At 61.0% G+C, this 20,589-nt stretch overlaps 3 protein-coding genes across 5 annotated transcripts; 1 reads left to right on the top strand and 2 right to left on the bottom strand.

Moving 5' to 3' along the window:
- Nucleotides 1-85: 85 nt before the first annotated feature.
- On the bottom strand, nucleotides 86-11,605 carry UBE4A (ubiquitination factor E4A). Of its 2 annotated transcripts, XM_042800594.1 has the most exons (20): nucleotides 11,525-11,605; nucleotides 11,249-11,411; nucleotides 10,997-11,173; nucleotides 10,697-10,809; nucleotides 9,907-10,059; nucleotides 9,617-9,776; nucleotides 9,207-9,409; nucleotides 8,813-9,004; nucleotides 7,755-8,088; nucleotides 7,358-7,484; nucleotides 6,099-6,406; nucleotides 5,151-5,283; nucleotides 3,922-4,109; nucleotides 3,415-3,515; nucleotides 3,207-3,320; nucleotides 2,160-2,334; nucleotides 1,847-2,027; nucleotides 1,266-1,413; nucleotides 846-1,003; nucleotides 86-709 (listed from the first exon to the last, which is right to left on the bottom strand). In XM_042800594.1, the coding sequence occupies exons 2-20, from the start codon at nucleotides 11,370-11,372 to the stop codon at nucleotides 571-573; spliced, it is 3,228 nt and encodes a 1,075-aa protein (XP_042656528.1). In that variant the 5' UTR covers nucleotides 11,373-11,411; nucleotides 11,525-11,605; the 3' UTR covers nucleotides 86-570. The 2 variants fall into 2 exon arrangements, with proteins under 2 accessions (XP_042656528.1, XP_042656529.1); XM_042800595.1 differs by having other exon boundaries at nucleotides 11,249-11,579.
- Nucleotides 11,606-13,460: 1,855 nt separating this feature from the next.
- On the bottom strand, nucleotides 13,461-16,581 carry LOC116962179 (G protein-activated inward rectifier potassium channel 4-like). 2 transcript variants are annotated; one of them, XM_042800421.1, is made up of 4 exons: nucleotides 16,156-16,581; nucleotides 15,325-15,542; nucleotides 14,108-15,215; nucleotides 13,461-13,971 (listed from the first exon to the last, which is right to left on the bottom strand). In XM_042800421.1, exons 2-4 carry the CDS (start codon nucleotides 15,496-15,498, stop codon nucleotides 13,673-13,675), a joined length of 1,581 nt encoding a protein of 526 aa, XP_042656355.1. In that variant the 5' UTR covers nucleotides 15,499-15,542; nucleotides 16,156-16,581; the 3' UTR covers nucleotides 13,461-13,672. The 2 variants fall into 2 exon arrangements, with proteins under 2 accessions (XP_042656355.1, XP_042656356.1); XM_042800422.1 differs by having other exon boundaries at nucleotides 15,325-15,539.
- On the top strand, nucleotides 15,228-18,659 carry CLDN25 (claudin 25). The gene is made up of 2 exons (XM_042800423.1): nucleotides 15,228-15,375; nucleotides 16,899-18,659. The coding sequence occupies exon 2, from the start codon at nucleotides 17,567-17,569 to the stop codon at nucleotides 18,239-18,241; it is 675 nt and encodes a 224-aa protein (XP_042656357.1). The 5' UTR covers nucleotides 15,228-15,375; nucleotides 16,899-17,566; the 3' UTR covers nucleotides 18,242-18,659.
- The last annotated feature ends 1,930 nt before the right edge of the window (nucleotides 18,660-20,589 follow it).

Below are 20,589 nucleotides of genomic sequence, written 5' to 3'. Positions count from 1 at the left end.
CTCGCGGCGCCGCCCCCCGCACCACGGGGGGGTGACGACGGACACAATTTTGGACGGGAGCTGCGACACCTCCAACCACCAGCTGTAAGATCATCTCTATGTTTAATTTCCAACGCCCCTCCGTTCCCCACCATCCCTCAGGGAAGAAACTCCACCACGCAACCGGTGTGGTCGGAGTCACCGCAACCCGGGGAGCAGCCGCAGAGGCAGCGCTCTCACCTCCAACCTACGATTACAGAGTTTAAACACAGTAACAGAACAGAGGGAGGTTTTTGGTGTCGCTGGGAAAGTAGAGGGCCACGGCCCCAGAGGCTGGGGTCTCCTGCCCCCGCGGAGGCTCAAAGCTGTGGTGCAGTGGAAAGTCTTGGTATTAAAGAGTAAGTCTTGAAAGGTAAAGACAGAAGAGGGGAGAGGAAGTCCTAGGAGAGACCGTGGAGGGGGGTGGCAATGGCCTAAGGGCGGTCTTGCTGAAGGCGGCGAGTTGCACAGGCAGAGTGGAGCTCCAGCCGCGCCCCCTGCGAGGCAGTGATCTCGCCACTGATTGTAGATCTAGGGATGAGAGCCCTGGTTTCAGTCCAGCGTATCCTCCAGCTCCTCCTTCTGCTTTTTCCTCTCCGCAAGCCACCGCTGGATCTTCTCTTTAAGCTCTGTGTTTGGTCTGATCTGGTCCATAGTGAGGGGGCTCCGATTGAAAGGATCCGTCTGGTCACTGAAAGACAGAGCATCGAGGGGGTGGTTTGCACAGTCCCAGCACTAGAAATAGAGGCAGGCGGGCCAGGAAGAGCCCTGGGATAAGGGAAGCAGATCCCCGGAAAGCAGGAAGGTGGGAGGCCTGTGCCGCGTACCTGAGGAGGTGCCGGGCGATAGTCGAACGGTCCACAGTGACGCGGGAGGAGGGCAGCACCACGGGGTCTGACATCAGAGTGCTCATGATCGGATCCAGGAATTCATCGCAGGCATCCGCGTACGTCTCCTCCTCCTGCTGCTGGCGGTCTGCAAGAGACTGGTGGGCACAGGCGGCTTTTAGAGACCCGGTCTCCCAGTTTGTGCAAAACCAGGTTCGCTCCCAACGTGTAAGCTAAACCGTTTACAGGGCTGCGCTGGCGGGGAGCCCCCCCGCCACCAGCTGCCCCACCCGAGCCTCAGAGGAAGCCCCGCTCCCAGAAAGCCAGCTCCACCACAGAGACGCAGCGATACCGGTGGAAAAGGATGCCGTGAACCGGTCCCACACTTTTTTGTGAGCTGAACCTCACCCCGGCTCTTACCTTGATCCTCTCAGCCAGGTTACTGAAAGACACTATCATGTTGCCGGGCTTGTTGATTTTCTTCAGAACCCGAACAGTCTGGGCAAAGAGTGTCGGTGAATAGGAGCGTCCGTCCTTGGGCACTGTGGCACAGAAGTTTTCCTCATCCCTGAACCGCAAGTTAAGAGAGAGCAAAGATTTAAGAATTCACATTTATCGGGCTGCAAAACACAGTCCCCACAACAGCTGCATTACCGCAGCGAAGAACTCAAAGCTAGAGAAAAGCTGGACTGTAACGAAGCATTTCTCCCAGGTCCTCTCCAGAGCGACCCACGGTATGAATGTAACTGCCATCCCCTCTTGCTGGGCTGCAGCTGGCTTCCCCGGGTAGTTTACATTAAAATTGCTACACAAGAGCACAGCACACTTCCAAAAGGCCCACCGAGGACTGCGGAAAGCACGCGGAGCCATTCGGCTAGCACCGTTCCCCCAGAGGGGAGGCTCCCACCCCGCGACAGAGGGGTCCCACAGGGCTCTGCAAGCCAGGATGTCCCCGGGATGGCTCCCGCCCCCCCACAGGCCAGCTCTCCCTTGTCACCTACCCGAGGTTTAGGTAGATGGTACAGATGTCAGACACAAGCTGCTGCGGCTTGAAGTCAAACTCGCTGAAATCCTTGACTTTCAGAGCTCCCATTTTAGGGCCAACCAGGTGTTGCAGAAAATAGTTGAGCATGGAGATGATGCGCTCGGCAAGGAAAGGATGCACAAACAGGGACTTAATCTCTGGAACAGAAACCAACACTTCCCTGAGCTCTACAGCCGTCCCATCCCGCTCCAACCACCCTGAAACCAAGGTCACTCCCCGGCAGGGCCCTTCCCCAGGTCCCGGCGGGCAGGAGGGGCTGCTGTCCCTACCTGAGGTCAGGAAGGCCAGAGTGCCAATGGTTTCATTGGACATGATGTTGTGGAACCGTGCCAGCTGACCAAACATCTGCAGGCTCGACTCCTTCTCGCGGCGAGCCTCCTGGGACAGGCCGTCCCATTCGCCACGGTCCTTCTCGATCTGCTGAACTTTAATCTTACTGAGGTACTGCAAAGACATGGCAGGAGAGTGTCTGGGAGGACAGGCAGGGCAATGATGGCTAAGCCAGACCCGTTCTGCGCTGCTCTGGGCTGACAGAGGCCAATTCAGGCCACGAAAGGTACAAGAGGATGCTGGAAAAGGCCTCTCGCAACCACACGCGTTTCAGAAAGCACGGAACGTTTGTTTGGACGGCAAACTGTAGAAAACCCATAAAGGGTCCCAACTAGATGGGCAACATCCACATCAGCCGTCTTATCTGCCGGCCTCCTGACAACCAGCTCTACGGCAGGTAAAAGCTCCCGCCAAAAGCCCTTTCAAGCAGCAACCAGCAGCTCTGAAAGGTGCGGAGGGACAGTCATCACACACCAGGGACTAGAGTTCACCTGGAACTTGCCTTGTGAAACCCAAATGAGAACCACCTAGAGACAAGAGGACTTTGTTGGATTAAAGCACCTGCAGAAAGGCCACAGGGATTGGATAATCAAAACCCACAGAAGTTGCTTAAAACCTGGCTGCACCCCGATCAGCAACAGGCAGATTTCCTCACAACTCCTCCAGCGCGTCTCGCGCTAGATCTGAAAAAAGCCCTTTTGCTCCTCTTTGTTCCAGCCTGCTGTCCGAGACTAGAGGGAGGGAAGAGTGCCCTGCGTGCAGGGCCCCAGACCCCGTCACCCCCCTGCCTTCACCCCTTCTTCTCCCAGGGCACTGGCCACACCAGCCTAGAATCGTTTCCTATAAGCATGGCCCGCGCAGATTCATCGGAGCGGAGCAAGCCAATACTGTTCCAGGGGGAGGAGGTCGGTATCGCACCCGGCCATCCTCAGGGGAGGGAGAACTGCTCCTCACGTGGCGTCGGCAGCACGCGCGCTCAGCCCTACCTGTATGGCTTCATCCAACAGGAAAATGGCATCGTTCATGAGCAAATTAAGGAAGCGCAAGAAGAGAGGGGGGTTCATGGCCTCCAGGTTCTCCGAGGCGTAATCAGCCAGAGCCTGCACGGACCGAGAGAACGGCGGATGCCGCGGCGCAGTCGCCACAGAGGACGCGGCCCCACGCGCTCGCTTACACGCACGCCTCTCGCCTCACCTTTATGCTCTGCCGGTACGAATCTGTGCCCCACATGTACCTCAGGATGGGATACATGGGACGGCGGTAGTTAAACTTCTGCTCGAACTGGTGTGGGTCACCTAGACATAAGCGAGAGTAAGAGCACTTCACGCAGGCGGTGGGCAGAGGCAGGGGCTGCTAATTCCTTTCCACCCTTTGAAATAAAAACCCTGCTGCCCTACAGGCCAGTGAAATCTGCCACCGATTTCACAGCGGCACAACTGATCCCACATTAGAGCGCTATAAACGCTGCCGAGCGGAAAATCTTGAGCTCCAGAGGTTATCCTTTTGAGAGAGACAGTTATGGACAAGCCAGAAGTCTGGAAAAAGCCGTGCTTGCCTGGAATGCCACTTGCCTCACACAGCTGAGCAGCTCAACAAAGCGCAGATAGATTCGTTTGTTTTCACCGATGTGCTTCAAACCTCGGAGCCCTTCCCCCAGTAGATGTTTCAGAAGGAAGACAACTGCCCCCTTTTCACACTTACCGGTAAACTCGATATCTACAAAGACTTTGATAAGCGCCTCAGCAAGATGGGCAGCGTTTTGGTAAGAGCAGAACACTCGCTTGCGATGAAACACGCTCGAGACGAGCGGGTTCTGGGCCTGATCTAAGTGAGGCATCACAGCTTCCAACACTTCTGCCAGCTTGGCTCGCAGATGAGGATTTTTCATCCTGCAAGAGAACACAACAAAGCAAGTCTAGGATGGCCTGAGGGCCAAGCTGATGATGGGGTGGGAAGAAGCTGCTCGGGAAACACTCCAGCAGCTGCGCCCCTCCGTGCAGGAGCACCCGGTTATCCCAGACCATCGGTAAAGCTAACACTGGTGTCCAGAGGCTCGCTCTCAATCCCAGAGCCAGGGGCCGAAGGCAGGCACTCAATACCCGCAGCTGAATCTCAAGCAGAGGCACCCGAGGGTGTGGGAACACCACAGCTGTTGCCTCCCTCCAGCTGTACCTCCCCAGCAACACTGACTTGCCAGCCCAGCTCTTTCCTCACCGCCCAGTGACCTGCTCCCCACCGATGCGGCGAGTCCGAGGCGCTTTGCCCGCCCAGCCCGCCGCCCAGTACGGATCACCGAGGCGAGGGCGTTAACTCTCCTCTGCCGCGCGTGTGGGGCAGACGCCAAACCACCTGCCCACGGTCACACCGTAGGGTACTGCCAGGAAGAACTACAGCCTCCGCCTCCCGGGGCCACCCCAGGGACAGCAACGGCGAGAGCTGCCTACCACTCCCCATCTGCTCCTGCTGCCGGGAGTTCGCGGTATTTGCACACACGAGTACAAACAAACGAGCAGCAGAAACGTAGCGTTTGTGGCCACGTCCTGTCAGGAAGATCGATTAAACTACTCAGTGTTGCTCAGCGTTCAGTTACCGTAGCAGACTTCATCGAGATACTCCAAACAGATCAATCCCAACAGCTTCCTTGAACAAGTACCAACATGGCTGTAGCTGACGAGGCTCCTGCGTAATATGACTGAACGAGCGTTTAGACACTAAATCCCCCTTGTTCCTCACGCGAAGCCTGCGTCCTTCAGGCAGGACCTTGTTTGCTGTGCCTCCTGGGAGCAGATTTCAGCTTTTCCAAAAAGATCTACCCGCTCACAGCTGTATAAACCGAGCCTCAAGACTCCGCTGACAATCTGCGCTCGCTCGGTCGCCTCCGGGTGCTCTACAGACAAGCACCCAGGGCTCACACCTGCGGCCGTACATACCTCTCCACATCACCCATGAAAACAGTAACGAAGTGAAGGATGTGCTCCAGAGAATCGGCGGAAGTCTCCAAGATGTCATCAGCAAAACGCCTCAGGAAAATGAAGAAGTCGCCCAAATTATCGGCAAAGAATTCTGCAAACAGAGACCGTACATGAGTTCCTCCTCGGGCAGCCCCTTTTGCCCTGCTGTAGCCTCCCATCTACTCTCCCCTCATCAACCCAAATGCAATTAAAGTTTCTGGAACTATCTAGCTGTATCGGAAAACTGCAGTCACGAAGGACGCCTGGCCTGCTGAAAGTAACAACGCCCAGGATTCACTTCACCTCTCTCTGAAGTCAGGTCACTTCTGGGGTGAAACCCAGCAGCTGTCTGCTGATTGTACACAGCCTTACACAAAAAACCCCGGGGGAAGGGGATCTCTAGACAACAGAAACCACACGGAGGATTTTGTGCAGAAAGAGAACAGGAAATCAATATGGTGTTTGGCAAAACTTTGCAACTAGGCTGTGAGTGGGATCCTCAAAAGGTCGGCAGCATCAATACTTGAAGCAAGCCCCCTCAAAAAGCCCCACGTTTTAAGAGCGACCCCCTTCACAGAGAACGTTCTGCACCACGAGAGATGGCACCGGTTGTAGCACCGTGTCCTTCCCTGGACGGAAACGGGCTTCCTCAGGCAGCTCTCCCAGACGGTACCAGAGCTATAGCCTGTCCGGTGAACTCGGAGGTCCCAGCTTTCTCTGCAGCTGCTGACAGTGTGAAGTTGTGGCTGACCCGCCCTACCCTTCCCTACGTGCTCTGGAACCTCTCTTTCGGGAGCTGGCACGTCCTCCTTCTGGCATCTCCGTCAAGAGGAAGCCCAGGTGCTACCAACATCTTAAGGAAGAGCGCCCCGTACGCGTAGCTACCGCAGCCGCAGCAGGCCAGGCCAGCAGGACAAGCGGCTTCACCTGGCACGTAGGCCAACGCGCTGGTTTCCACCGCCGGCAGCGGGAAGCTCAGCTCCAGCGGCTCCGTCCCGTGGTTTCCCACGGCCAGCTGCACCAGCAGAACCGCCATGGACACCTGCAGGTTCAGGCAGTTCTGGAGCATCTGCGGCTCCGTCATCGCCGTCTTGGTGGAAAGATAGATGGTCATCAGGCGCTCGAACTGCTCCCTGAGGCTATCAGCAGCCGGGCTGGAGCTCTGCTGAGCTTCTCGCCACGCCACTTGCAGGCGGTGAAGGCTTTGGTTTATCTTTACCATCTGGTCGTGCAACCTACCCAGAAAACAAGGCAAGGAGGAGATGAGACGAGACATACAGACTGCCCAAGCAATGCAGAAGCTAGCACACGCTTCTATCCTGCTTGTGGGAGAGTGCTGGGCGCAATCTAACTCGAACCGTTTCCTGCAGTTCATCTGGCTGGGGTGCTAGCGACGGGAGGCCGTTAAGGGAAACACAAGCCAGGGCTTGGGAGGACACCAGACCCTGCTGAGGAACCGCAGCGGCCTGCGCAGCAGTTTGGAGAACTGATGACTGCAGCAAAGGCCTCTGCAGGGGCGCGGCCAGCGAGCCGGCACGGCCACGAACCCCTTAGGTGAGACCTCAGGGATCCGGCGAGCCCGAGACACGCCTGCAAGGTGACATTTTCGGTTTCCCAGCAACAAGGCACTTGCGTAACTTTTTTTTGTTGATTTCTATATTTAGAGAATAAACCAGAAGAGGACAGCGCTTGGATCGGCGGTGACCTCACAGTATCCAGGCAACGATTTGCAGAGGGAAGCTGAGAAAAATAGTGCTTTTTGGTGTCCAGAAAAATCCTTTCCTGAAAAGGGACAACCACCTCGCACTCCCGCTTCGCATACAATCTGTTTACTGGGGCAGTGGGGAGAGCTCGCAGCGGGCAGGCGCTGTGCCGCCGAGACGCTTCCTAGCAGAGAAGCGAGGTGCCAGCAGCCCTTTCCCTGGAGGAGAGAGGGGAGCCGAGCGGCCCGCAAACACCCAGCACCTGGCTGTTACGGTTCTATAAATAACGTGGAGCCTGTAAGACTGTTAGTGTTGAACGTCAGCAGCAGTGAGCAAAGTTTCTTTCCCAAACCAGTCAGCCTGAGGCTCAAACGCCAGTCAAAACGCGCAGCGAAAGGTACTCGTACTACTCCGTCTTCTGAGCGTTCACTCAAAATTTATGCGGGTGGAAAACAGCACTGGGGGCGATCTGAGAGCAGTTACCTGTGAAATCCCAAGTGAAGGGTGTACTGCGTGAGGACCAGGTTTTCCGTCACCAGGTTGTAGCTGTTTGCAAACTCCGGCTCTTGCTCGCTCAGAGCAGGTATCAAACACGTTTCTTTTTCCAAACCTGGAACGAAAAGCGTCTCTGCGTCAAGTCCTACCCAGCAGCGTTGGTGAGGAGAGGGCTCAGGAGGGCCCCTGCTGAAGACACAGAACAACTGCTGGTGATGCCGTGCCGCGGTGGATTCGTATTCAGCTCTCCCCTTGCCCCTCTGTGGTCAGGCCCCTAACTCTCCCTTTACTGGCACCGGTCGAGGGGGCACTACTGGGAGAGGGAAGGACCCTGAAGGGATCCCCCCCCTTCTCATTCCCTTGCTCCCCCGAGGTATGGGCATACCTTTCATGTGTACGTTCTTACTCCTCCTCTCCTCCTCGTTCAGCTCCTTCAGGGCACAGTAAGTAGGGTTGAAGGTTAGCAGCCGTGGAGATTTTGGTTTGCAGAAGGGCTGGCACAGCTTCAGGAGGGCAGCTCCCAAGTTGAGGAAGAAGGCATCTGAGGCATACATCTGGAAGAAGATCTCTGGCATCTGGTTAGCCCAGATTTTGGTGCGGCCTGCGTTCGCATGGAGGCAGTTTCCCAGCCAGGAGAGAATCCTGTGCTTCGTCTCTGGAGACAGCTGCAACAAGTTCTTCAGCATCTGGTAGATCTTCTCGTGGAACTGGGCCATGAACTATTACGGGGAACAGAACGCGGTTGAGGGAGTCAGCAGGGGGGATTGCTCTCTTGCCCCTCCAGTCGTTAATGCTCTCGGAGCCCTCCCAGCTCCAGACCACGTCCTGCCTTTCAAGTAAATCATGGCCAGGGTGCCTCAATCAGCGACGACGACCCTGGAAGAACGTGTGACTGGGAAAACCCCTCTCCGTGACCCCTTCTGTGCCCACGTCTACTCCTGCATTTATACCTTGCGTCCTTACTCACTGAAACATTCCCAGCACTGTTCCCCCGAGGAAGCTACTGACTTTCATAATGAGAGAGGATGTTGCCTGTCACTTACGGTTTTTGCCGAGGAGCCCATTAGCATTTTAATTACCGGGCAGGTACCGAGAACCATTTCCCAGTGATTACAGCGCCTAAGGTAAATTACCTTCACGCAGCACCTCAAGTTGTGGTGCCGGTACGTGTTCCGGAAGAACCGTCCGACCTTTTCCCAAAGCTCAGACAACTACCTTGAGAAAACACGACTCGCTTGACACGAGGCCTTGGGTTGCAACAACCCAAGGAAGGGGGCAAAACCGTTCACGTGTTACAGCTGGGAATCCAAAGCGGTTTTGTGACTCGCTTGGTCACGAGCCAGATCATTAAGGAGCTAGTGGGGGATCTGACATCGTGTCTTCAACCCGCAGGCAACGAGAGGCCACTGAAGCACCCGGGGAAGTAGCCACGCTTCAGCCCACCTGATGGATGTTGGATTCTTGCACTTTGATCTCTTGCGGGCTGGATCGGGAGGGATTCAGGAAATAGCCATGGTTCTCCACTACGCCAGGGGTCTTCAACAAGCAGGAGATGTTTAGAATGGCACCTAGCAAAGTCTTCTGGTACATCTGTCCATTGCTGGGATCCTTGGGCTGGATGTAGCCTGCAAAAACCTAAGGAGCGCAGAGGGACACGCTGACAGTTGTGTAAAATCCCAGTAGAAGATGGAAACTGTACTTAGGGGTTTGGGACAGGCTACCAGAAAGGAGGAGACGGCCAAAAGCACACACGCAAGGTGCTACCGCACCGTACGTTGGTTTGACCTCAACACACCGGGTGCTATAAACGTGCTCTTGGTCAGGGCACGACGCCCACCTTTGCGATGTCCTTCTGCTTCGTGAAGTAGAGCAGCACATCGAGGTACGTGTACAGCAGGATCTGGCAGAGGTCCAGGTCCTTGATTCTGCCCAAGAGGATATCAAACACGGGCACCATGACCTCCCCGAACGTCCGCACCTCCTCGTCCATCGTTAAGGCTTCTATGACCTCCTCCAGAAACTCGGTCGTGTCTTCAAAGTCTAGCGGGGGGAAGCAAGGCTGTTAGGACGTTCCAAGCGGCCAACCCTCAGTGCGTGTACACGCGCTAGAGATCGAAACGCAGCCCTCCCTTTTAGCAACGAGGGGAGCCAAAGCTTCACCCGCCCCTGCGGCGCTCCTCCCGCAAGCCAAAACGCGAAGGGCGGCCTCGCGGCAGGCAGCCAGCGGCTCGACCCGGCCAGACTTACGCGCCCCTCTCAGCGCCTCCAGCAGCAGGTCCACCAGCTGCTCGTACACGTTCTGGTTGACGTAAATCTCTGGGGTGAGGAGGACGGTGCGAGTGTTGGACACGGTCAGGTTCCGGCAGCGCACGGCAAAGGGCAGCAGGTTCTCCGGGACCTTGGTTATCTGCGCAAGGAGAAGGAGACAGAGTCAGGGCCTCGGCATTCGCCTCAGGCCGGTAAAACCCCTGCTCGGTCACCTCCAACCAGAGAACTGGGTGATAAAGCTGCCTTCCTTCTCAGAAGCTCCTGCCCACCTCTTCTCTCGCCCTCTGGAAACAGGCGTAGAGGTAGCGCAGAATCTGTCTCTCCCCCGCGTCCCGGTCGGCGGAGAGGTTCTGTGTGCTGGCAGAGGTCATGTAAATCAGGTGGTTTCCAGGCTCCTGCAGCAGCAAGCGGGTGAACAGGGCCTAGGCACCAGCAAAGACAGAAGGAAAGTGAAACCACCCCGGCAGAGACACGATCCCTCTGCAAAAAGAAGCCCCATGTCACTGCTGGCTGAATTATCTGTGCTCGGAAGAGCTCTCTCCAGCTCTCCGTGAGGTAGTGGAGCGCTAGACTGAGAACCCTCACAGGCTTGCTCCTTGGCTAAGCCAAATCTCCAGTCCCCTTAAAGAGCAACTGCAAGCCCAACAGAAGTTATTTTCGCTGGAAAAAAACTGACAGGAACGACCGCCGCGTCTGCAGAAGCAGCTGAGGGCGCACAGGAACGCGGATTACAGTTTTGCCTGGCAGGTGCCCCACAGCCAGCAGCGCCTGCCTCCCGCAACCGGACACAAGTCCCCCCTTCCCACCCCAGCCAAGCCGAACGGGTACCCCTCCCCAGCCCCAGCCAGTCTGCGGGGCAGCAAACTCCCTCAGCCCTCAGGCAGGGGAGCTCCCAGCAGTGAATTCTGAACCGCACCCCGAAACCCCCGTGGCCGTTTCCAGCCAAGCCACCACCGGCAGCTCCGTGCTCGGCTGGGGCGAATGGAGAGCACTCAGGACGCACCCTGAGGAAATAAACTGAACCCCTGTCGCCGGCGCAGGCGAGGCCGGCGGCCCTACCTGCTCGACGTTGTCCATGTCCAGCCAGTCCTGGTCGTCCAGGTCCGCGGCCATTTCTTCCAGGTAGACACAGCGCGCCGGGATGCCGTTCCCGCTCTTCATGCTGGGGTCGCCTGCGGAAGGCACGGAGCCGCCCGTTTCACCCCAAAACCGCGGGGGAGAAGGCGGTGGCGGAACTGAGGCGCACTCCCCCTCCCCCTGCTCCCCCCTCTGCTTCCCGAGGGACCCGGGCGGCTCTGCCGGGTGCAGCCGAGCCCCCCCAGCCGGCAGCGGCCCCCCAGCCGCGCTCCCAGCGCTCACTGTTGTCGAGGGTGATGAGGAAGATCCTCTGGATCATGTGGTTGATGTTGAGCTGCTCGCAGAGCTCCCGCTGCGAGCGGAAGGAGCGGCTGATCTCCGCCACCGAGTAGTCGCAGTCGTCCAGGCTCTCGGAGACGCTGTTGTCGGAGTCATCCTGGCTGACCGAGGCCTCGTCGCCTGCCGAACGAGAGCCCGTCAGCGCCCGGGCGGGGGGTGAGCCCCGGCCCCGCCGCCGGGCCCGCGGCCGCCCACCTGCCAGCTGCCGTAGCTGCTGCTGCTTCTGCACGGCGGCGAAGTGCTTGGCGGCGGCGACGGAGCCGAAGAGGGCGGCGAAGGGGTTGCTGGAGATGCTGTTGTTGTTCTCCTGGTCGGTCATCGCCCCTCAGCGCCGCGCCATGCGGGGGCCGGGGCTGGGCTGCGGGGAGAGGCGCCGTCAGGGCCCGCCCCGGCGCACACACAGGGCCCCGGGCGCGGCGGCGGCGCGGCCCGCTCGGGGAGGGGCGGGCGAAGGCCCGTCCCAGCGCTCACCGGTTCCCGGGCCCGGCGGTCCCCGTCAGCGCGGCGCTCCGCCGCAGACGTCACCGCCCCGCGCCGGAAGCCGGGGGGGCGAGGAGGCGGGAGCGGCTGAAGAACGGCCCCGGGCGCGGGGCGGGCGGCAGCGCCCCCTGGCGGCGCGGAGGAGCGAGTGCCGCGAGCGGGCGGCCGATATGCAAATCACCCAATAAATATGCAAATCTTCATCTCAATATGCAAATCGGCTAATCGATAGGCAAACAGCTAATTATTATATAATTGATATGCCTGATGGCGCGCGCGTCATTTGCATAATGCAAACACCTGTTTGCAGCTGCATAACGATAGTAAAACAGGTTGTTTTTGTTTTTTTTAATTTTGTGAATGTGGGTGCAATTCTAGCTGTAGATCTATATGTGAGAAAACAGCTTTATATACATGTGCGTGTGCTCGCAAACACATCCCCCCCCCCGCACAGCCAGCAGTGGGGCCTGGGGGGGGGGGGGGGGGGGAGGTGTCTGTGGCAAAATTTGGGCTAATGAGCCCTGGGGGGGGTGGGGGGGGTGCACGTGTGGGCTGAGGGGGCAGTGGGGGGGCAGCCGGCATCCCGGGCTGCAGCAAGCTCAGGATCTGTGGAATTATTACACACGCACACACACCCTGCTTCCCCCCCCCCCCCCCCCAAAAAAAAAACCAAAACAAAAACAACAAAAAAACCCCCCTTTTTACACAACTGGGGCACAAACTGGTGCCTGGGCTCCGCATGAGTGCGTGGCTTTGCACCCGGGGCCCGGGCCCCACAGAAACTGCTGTTCTAGGGCTCTTCAGCCCAGATCACTGCAGTAACTTTGTTGGTTTTCAGTGGTTTTTGGTTTAGGTTTTTTTTTTTTTTGGATGTTGTTTTGTTTTGTTTTGTTTTTTTTCTTGGTGGTGGTGGTTTATTTTAATATCTATAGACATACATGCATATACATATATATGCATGCACATACGTGTTTGTGTGTGTATATCTATCTATCTAAACATATCCAGCTGCATACACCCGCAGTGGTGGGGTGCCCTGGCCCCCGGTGCCCGCCCGGCCGCTCCCCTCCTCAGCGGGGTAACGGGGGGGGGGGGGGCAGGTTGAAAAAAAAAAATGACCTAAACGGGAACACCTGGGTCGAGCCAAAGAGCACCTTTAATAATGACAATAAAGCAAAGGACGCGCGCAGCAGCCAAGGAACCCAAAGGGATTTCGTTGTCGCTTGCCCAGCGCGGCACTGGGAGGGGGGAGCGGGGCTGCTGGGGGGATAAGGGTGTCCCCCCCCCCCGCAATCCAACCCCGCGCCGAGCCCCTCCGCACCCCCCCGGGACACTGACACAGCCACACCCGGGCAGAACTGTGATTGCTGTGATTAGTAATTAGTGGCGTGGGTGGGAGGGATGAGTCACACCCCACTGTGGCGGGGGTGGGGGGTGGAGGGGCTGGAGTGTGGGAGACCCCCCCTCCCCAGGTGCCCCCCATGCAGCTGGGGCACCCCCTCTGCAGGAACAGCTACTGGCCCGCCCGACACTAGTACTTTAATTCTATTAATATCATTAATTTCATTTCATTTTATTAATTTAACTCCATTAATCTGTGTCCCAGCCTCTTTCCTCAGGCAGTGCTGGCCAGGTGCAATATTTTCGTATGGGGGGGGGGGGGGTCCTGGGGCGATGTGTGGGACTGGGGGGCAGTTTGGGGGTGTCGGGTGGGCGGGGGGTGGAGCTGGGTGATTTGTGGGGTCAGAGCCCCCCACGCCGGGTCCCGCTGGTGCAGGGGGCAGATGCTCTGATATTGGGGAGGCAAAGGAGCGGGGTGCAGGAGCTGGGGTCCTGTCCCCCCCACCTTGAGCTTCCAGCCCCCCACTACCGGGTGTGAGCTGCCCCCGCCACGTGCCGCCCAGACCAAAGGAATACTGCTGATTTATTTGTGTGTTTTGTTTTGTTTTGATTTTATTAAGAGACTTTAACGACCAGCAGTCCGGCCCTTGTGTTCCTCATCCCGAAAGCACAAATTTGAAAAAATCTCACCCCGCGGTGGGGCGGGGGCCGGTGGGCTATGGCACTGTTGGCGCGGGACCCTCGGCTGGCGGAGGACAGGGCCGGCCGTCCCGTCCCACAGCCCCCCCCGGCAGCGGCTCACGGGGCAGCCCCCCGCTCCGGCGGCTCGTCCTCGCCGGGGCCGGTGCCCGGCGCGGCGCTGGGCGGCGGGAGCTGGTCCCAGTAGAGGCTGAGCACGGCGTGCTCGCGCCGCTCCGGCTCCTTCCGCTCGTGCAGCTCCTTGGCGCTGGCCGCCGGCGTCTGCACCTCGAAGGTCATCTCGAAGCGGCTGTAGTCCACCCGGAAGGCGCCTTTCTCCAGGGACATGCAGAGCTCGAAGCGGTACCCCCACAGGATCTCGTCCTCCGTGTACGAGGTGCGGGCTTGGCACGTCATCCCTGCGGCGAGACAGCGGCTGAGCCGCCGCGGCGAACCCCCCCCGCCCCCAGCGCTGCCGAGCCGGCGGCTTCCAGCTCGCCCACCTCCGGGGAGCCCCCCGGTCCCCACCCCGACCCCCCCCTCCATCCCACTCGCCTGTGGCTTCCACGATGCCCTCGAGGATGACGATGATTTCGAACTGGTCCCGGCGCAGCGCCTCGGCCGACATGTCCCAGAAGGGGCTGCGGCGGTTGATGACGTGGCAGATGATCTGGGGCTCCACCAGGAAGAGCCGGTCCTGCCCCGTGTCGTAGCCCAGGTTCAGCTCCGACTGCTCCAGGGGGATGAACTCCCCCTCGGCCGTCTGCCGCGACTTGATCAGCTTGGCGCGGATCTTGGCGTCCACCATGTGGCTGTCCCGCAGGTCCCCCACGCGAAACATCAGGCAGAGCTTCTCGTCCCGGCGGGAGATGACGCAGTTCTTGCTGAAGATGAGGGTCTGGGCCCGCTTCTTGGGCCGGGAGATCTTGACGAACATGCAGCCCACCATCAGGGCGTCGATCATGGAGCCGACGATGGACTGGGCCATCAGCAGGATGACGCCCTCGGCGCAGTTGGCCGTCACCATCCGGGAGCCGTAGCCGATGGTCCGCTGGCTTTCCACCGAGAAGAGCAAGGCGGAGATGAAGTCGTCCACGTTCTCGATGCAGGCCTGCCACTCGGGATCGCCCCGGTGCCCGACGTCGCCCCGCACCCAGGCGTCGAAGAAGTAGACGGTGCCGAAGACCACCCAGGTGACGATGTAGCACATCATGAAGACGAAGAGGAACCAGCGGTACTTGAGGTCCACGATGGTGGTGAAGATGTCCGAGAGGAACCGCTTCTTCTCCTGGATGTTGCCCAGGTTCACCTGGCACTTGCCCACTTTCGTCACGTAGCGCTGCCGCTGCCGCTTGCCGGCCTGCGCCGTGGGGCCGTCCTCCTCCAGCAGCCTGCGGCGCCGGCTCGGCAGCCCCTCCGCAGCGGGGACGGCGGCGAGGGTCTTGCCGCGCGCCGGGCTGGGGACGCCGGGCACGCTCAGCGCCTGCAGCGGGTACCAGTGGGTGCCCGCCTCCCGCGGGGCGGCCGGCGGGCACCGGGACAGAGCGCCGGGACGGTGCTGGGCGGCCAGGCCGCCGCGGCTCGCCGGCAGGGATGGCTCGCCGGGGATCGCGTGCTGCCGGCCGTCCTCCGCCAGAGCCCCGGGGGCGGCCGGGAGGTCGGGCTGTGGGGCAGAGGGAGGAGCCCGGCGGTGAGAAAGCGGCTCCGGCGGCCACGACCGCCCGGCGGCCTCCCGCCCGAGGGATGCCCGCGACCCCCGGCGCCAGCCCTACCTTCTGGGGGAAGGTGCCGTAGCGGCTGGTGTCGGTGGGTGGCCGGGGCAGGTAGGCCAGCATGTGCTTGGCGGTGGGGGTCTGTGCCGGGGGGATGGAGTTGCTGCGGCCCCGGGGCTCCTCAGGTGCCAGCCAGCCGCTGCCGCTGCCGTCGCGGGCGCAGGGGAGCACCATGGCGGTGCCGGGAGGCTCAGCCCCGGGCTGGGTGCACGGCCCTGCTGCGGGGCACAGAAAGCGGGGAGGGGGGGGGTTATTTTGGAGAAGGAGGGAGGAATCCGGCCCCTCTCCAGCGCACGTGCCAGCCAGCGAGCCGTGCCGGGGCGGCTACGGGCTGGCACCAGATGGCTAAGCCCATTAGGGGCCATAATTGCATTGCCGAGGCCGGGGAGGGAGGCGTCCGGCTCCGGCGGGGAGCAGCCGCGGCGGCGGGCGAGCTCCGGGTCTGCTCCCGCCGCCGTGCTCCGCGCTCGACCCGCGACGTGGCTGGAAACTGCCGGTTCTCTGAGGAGCTCCGAGCAGAAACGGGCGGCCCCTGGGTGCGGGAGGAAGGGTGGCCTGCGGCAGCGGCGCCGACCCCACCGCCGGGCTCCTCGGGACGGGCCGCGTCCCCGCGGGGAGATGCGGTGGGAGGTCACGATCCTGGAAACGCAACCCGGAGAGCGGCGACCGGCGGGGACGGGGACCGAGCGTGGGCCTTCTGCCTCCGCCGAGCATCCCCAGCAGATCGCTCCCACAGCATCTCCTGCCACTGCCGCGGCGGGACCGGGGGGTCCTCAGGGCTGACCCCCCGGCCCCCCAGCCCTGCGCACGCCCCCGGCGAGAGGGACCCACCTCATGTCCAGCTGCCGGACAGGCAGACGTTGTCCTCGGCTCGCGGCTCCCGCTCCACCCCGGCTGCCACCGGGCATCTTCCTGCCGGTTGCGGACGGGAATCCTCCGCCGGGCTGTGCCGCCGCGGCCGGTGGGAGGGAAGGATGGGGAGCGCGGCGGCCACCACCAATCCTGCTCCAGCGGCAGAAGGTCGCCCGTTAATCTGCCTCAGTGACAGGCACAATTACCTCGAGATGGTTTAATCGGAAGGAGCGGGTGCCCCGGCGCCCGGGGGAAGGAGCAGGAGGGGTTTCCCAGCGGCTTTCCCGGCTCTTGCCCTCAGGACGATGGTCCCTGTCTGCTCTTGGGGCCCGGCCTGTTGGCGAGGGCTGGAAAACACCCCCCCTCTCCCACCCAGTCCATGCTCCAAGGCTGTGCTCCCTCGCACCGTCCCTTCGGCCGTCCCTGCGAAGGTCCCCCCCCCGCCGACGCTCCCCGGGGCTGGACCCCCGGCGCCAGGAGGACTCAGTAATTTACCAGCCTGGCCCCTGATACCCCCGTTGATAAGAAAGACGGCAGATGAAGGAGAGATTAGTCACTAATCTCCCAGGGAAGATGAATCTGGAAGCTGGACCCCGCAGAGGGGACACGCGCGGGGGCGGATGGGAGCCGAGCGCCAGCACAAAGTTGGGATTTTCCTGACGAGGCAGCCCATCCTTTTCCCCCATCTTTTATTTATTTATTTATTTATTTATTTTTTGCAGCAGATCGTCTCCCAGGCCAGACTACGTGCAAGTAAAGCGGCGAGAACCGTGTCCCCTGCCGAGGTGCCGGGGGCAGGACAGGGCGATCAGGGCCCACCTACGAGCGGCGGGCAAAGCCACCCGCCCCCTCGGATGTCCCCGTCCTTGACGTGGCTCTTGAAGGCTCCTCTGCGTATTTATCTACTGACCGAATGAGGGTCGATGCAGCAAACCCCGCCCCGAGGCGAGCCAGACGCCGGCTCTCCGCTGCCCGTAACCTGCCTCGGGGTCCCCTCCCTGTCCCACCCTGGCCGGAGCCGCCGCTCTCCCTGCCAAGGCTCTCGCTTCGGGGTGCCGGCGGCTCGGCGGATTTGCGTGCCTCGGCTTCACCCCGCCAGGCGGAGCGAGGCAGCGGCGGGGCCCTGCCCAAGGTCGCGGTGGGGATGCACCCGGCTTTAACCTGCCGGGCCGGGCGCGCTTTCCTTTCGGCATGGAAAAACCAACAACGGCTGGAAAATGACCGTGGCCACACCCCGGCGTCGGGGGAGCGGGCGTGAATCCGCTCGCCCGGCGGCAGACGCGGCCGGCGGCCGGACGGACGCTGCTGCTCCCCCAGCGTTAATGCCCGTGGGCGCCGCGCAGGGCGGCTCCTCTCGGCCCGGGGCGCAGGTTAGCGGGGCGGCGTGAGCATGGCCGGGAGCTGGCGGATGAAGGCGCAGGCGGGGGGGATGCTGCTGGCCCTCCTCGGGTGGGTCTCCTCCTGCGTCACCACGTTCGTGCCACTCTGGAAGAGCCTCAACCTGGAGCTGAACGAGCTGGAGGTCTGGACCATGGGGCTGTGGCAGGTCTGCATCGCCCGGGAGGAGGGAGCGGTCGAGTGCCGAGCCCACGGCTCCTTCCTGGCGCTGCCCCCCGAGCTGCGCGTCTCCCGGCTCCTGATGTGCCTCTCCAACGGGCTGGGGCTGCTGGGGTGCCTCCTGGCCGCCCCGGGGCTGGAGGGCTGGCGAGCCTGCGAGGGCAAACCCGGGCTAAAGCGGCGGCTGCTGCTGGCCGGGGCAGCGGCGCTCGGCACGGCGGGGACGGCCACCCTGGCGCCGGTCTCCTGGGTCGCCTACGACACGGTCCTCGACTTCTGGGATGACACCGTCCCCGACATCGTCCCCCGGTGGGAGTTTGGGGAGGCCACGTTCCTGGGGTGGTTTGCCGGAGCCTTCCTCGCCGCCGGCGGGCTGCTCCTCGCCTGCAGCGCCCGCTCCACCAGGACCGCAACGCCGCCGGCCCCCGCCTGCCGCCAGCCCCCCAGCGCGGGGGGTGCGGCCGGGGGCCACCACCCACACCCCAAAAATGCAGACCTGGTCATCTAGGGCCTCGGGGCACCGTGCCCTGCGCGCCTCCTGGCTCTTCCCATTGCAGGGACGCCTCTTGAGTGTGTTACAGGATGATTTGCTGATTCCTACGGCAGCCCTGCAGATAATTTTTCTTCTTCCTTCCTCCGTGTGTCTGCTTCACTTTTTCTTTTTTAAGGAGCAGCAGCTTTCCCCGCGGCCCTCGCCGTGAGAGCGTGGGAAGGCGATGAGGCAGAGGCAGAGCACCGGGCAGCGCTTTGTGCTGCCGGTGACATGTGCGGCAGAGTCACTTATTGATGGTGCTGCGTGAACTTCCCCTGCGAATGCCCCGTGGCCGAGTGCGTCGTGGGGAGCGGATACACCCCAGCGTAGCAGTTCACTCCTTGCACGTCCGTACCGCTCTGATGCGTTCACAATAAATTATCGTGGTCGTCGGCAGCGTGTTCCTGTGCTCTGACCCTGCGGCTGCACCTCGCACGAAGCGCGGCGCGAGTGGGGAGGAAGGGGGGGAGCTGGGAGGGGCAGCGCTGCCGCTCCGACGCCGCTTGGGTCTGTCCAGAAATGACTGGGGGGGGGGGGGTCGAAAAAAGAGACAAAGGTGGAAAACGAGGGGGAGAGGAAAAACGTGAGGCGGTATCAAAGACCGCTCCTGCTGCACAGGCAGGAGGGTGCCAGCGGCTGCACCCGCCGCGAGTAGCCTCATCTTCTCCCGGCTGAGACGGTAAAGCCGTCAGCCTGCCACAGACCTTCGGGGAGAGAGCTCCTGGCTGCATCGTTTGGCTGCGCCCAGGGGGCAAGAGGGGTGTTCTGTGAGTCTCCTTAACCGTTTCTCCCACGTTTTCCTGCTTCAGCTGTAAAAATAAAGCCTGCTTGCGCGCCTCTGTGCAGCCAGCAGCACAGAACATCAGGCTGGATTAACACCCGGAGTCCTGACAGAAGCCGGCTTGCTGCTACAGCACTGGTTAAAAACCGAGTTCACCGCTGGTTTAATCCCTGCGGGCTAAAAGCCGCGGGCGCGTGACTGGACTCAGGGAAGCCTGCAGCCGACACCGGCATTCCTGGGGGAAGCAAAGTCCGCCCTCCTCCAAAAGCCCCTTTTTGAAACCTGCACTTTGCTCAGCTGGAGAGGAGAGAAAGGAGTGGCTGGGCAGGGAGAGAAAAGAGCTCATCCCGCGGCGTTGCCCGCGCGGCCCGGGCTCGGGGCACGGCCGGTCACGCAGAGTGAAGAGGGGAGAGGCGGGTGCTCAGCCCTTCCTAAGGAAGATCAAGGGAGGTGGAAGAGCCGGGCCAGGAGGGCGGCGTTCCGGGCTGCCGAGGGTGCTTTCCCAAGACCTGCACCCGCCGTCAGCTGCCCTCGAGAGGTCCGACCAAGCCAGAAAGCAAAGAGAGTCCGTTGGGCCGCAACTCGCCCCCCACGGCCTCGGGAAAGGGGAGGCCCAGACGCCGAGCAAAGGTTTGCAGCTCCGGGACGCTCGTCCTCCCCACCGGCCCCAGCCGAGCGTCTCGAGCTTCCAGGCACCGAGACCTGCGCTCGGGAGAGGCCGCCGCTCCCGTGGTTTTGAAAGCTTTGGGCTTCGGCCGGGGGGTCTCGCTTTTCGACAGCACCACAAAGAACCGGGGGAGGCTACTGGCTCACGACGCTTGGAACAACCGGATTCTCCTAATCCGCCGTTGTCTCCCCAGAGCACATCCTGCTGCCCGCACGTCGGAATGACACACCGGCCTTGCCCGAGCTGCCTAGAAACGACGAGCTGGCTGCTGGCTGCTGGCTGGGGGAGCGAGCGGCTACCCGGCCGGCCGTGGCGTGGCCCCGGGGCCTCCGCTCGCACGTTCAATCTTCTCCCTCGGCGCCCCGAGGAGTCAGCTGGCGGCTTCACCCTTCCGCTCGCCGTCCCGACGGTGGGGAAGAACGCTGAAAAGCCGGCAGCCCTGGCTCGGCAGCAGCCCGTTACCTGGAAGAGGCGCGGGCAGCTTGAGTCGCTACAGATAACGGCGCTTCTACTTTACCGTGAAATAACCGGGAGAACGCAGGCTTCTCCCACGGGAGCGGTTTATCGCTAAATAACGGCGAAACGCACACCGACGGAACGGTGGGACCGTGCTGACAATTTCCCTTCACAGACAGCTCTGCTAATTACAACAAATTTTGTGGTAGGAACGAGTCCTCGGAACATCTGTCTCGTTTGTGGGAAAGAAACCTCGCCGTGTGTGTGTCTCTCCCCTCTCCCTGCTGCTGACAAGAAATCTGTGTTTTGTCAGAGCAAGGCCAGCAGCGGCAGGGAAAAGGCTGCCATTATAACGTAGGCTGATGGAAGCAGCTCAATATGTAATGAAATGTTTCAATTCCCTAATTAATAAAGAAAATG

This window comes from Tyto alba, unplaced genomic scaffold (assembly GCF_018691265.1).
Source record: "Tyto alba isolate M040663 unplaced genomic scaffold, T.alba_DEE_v4.0 Super-Scaffold_32, whole genome shotgun sequence".
Lineage (NCBI taxonomy): Eukaryota > Metazoa > Chordata > Aves > Strigiformes > Tytonidae > Tyto > Tyto alba.
This window is presented reverse-complemented; position numbering and strand designations above follow the sequence as displayed.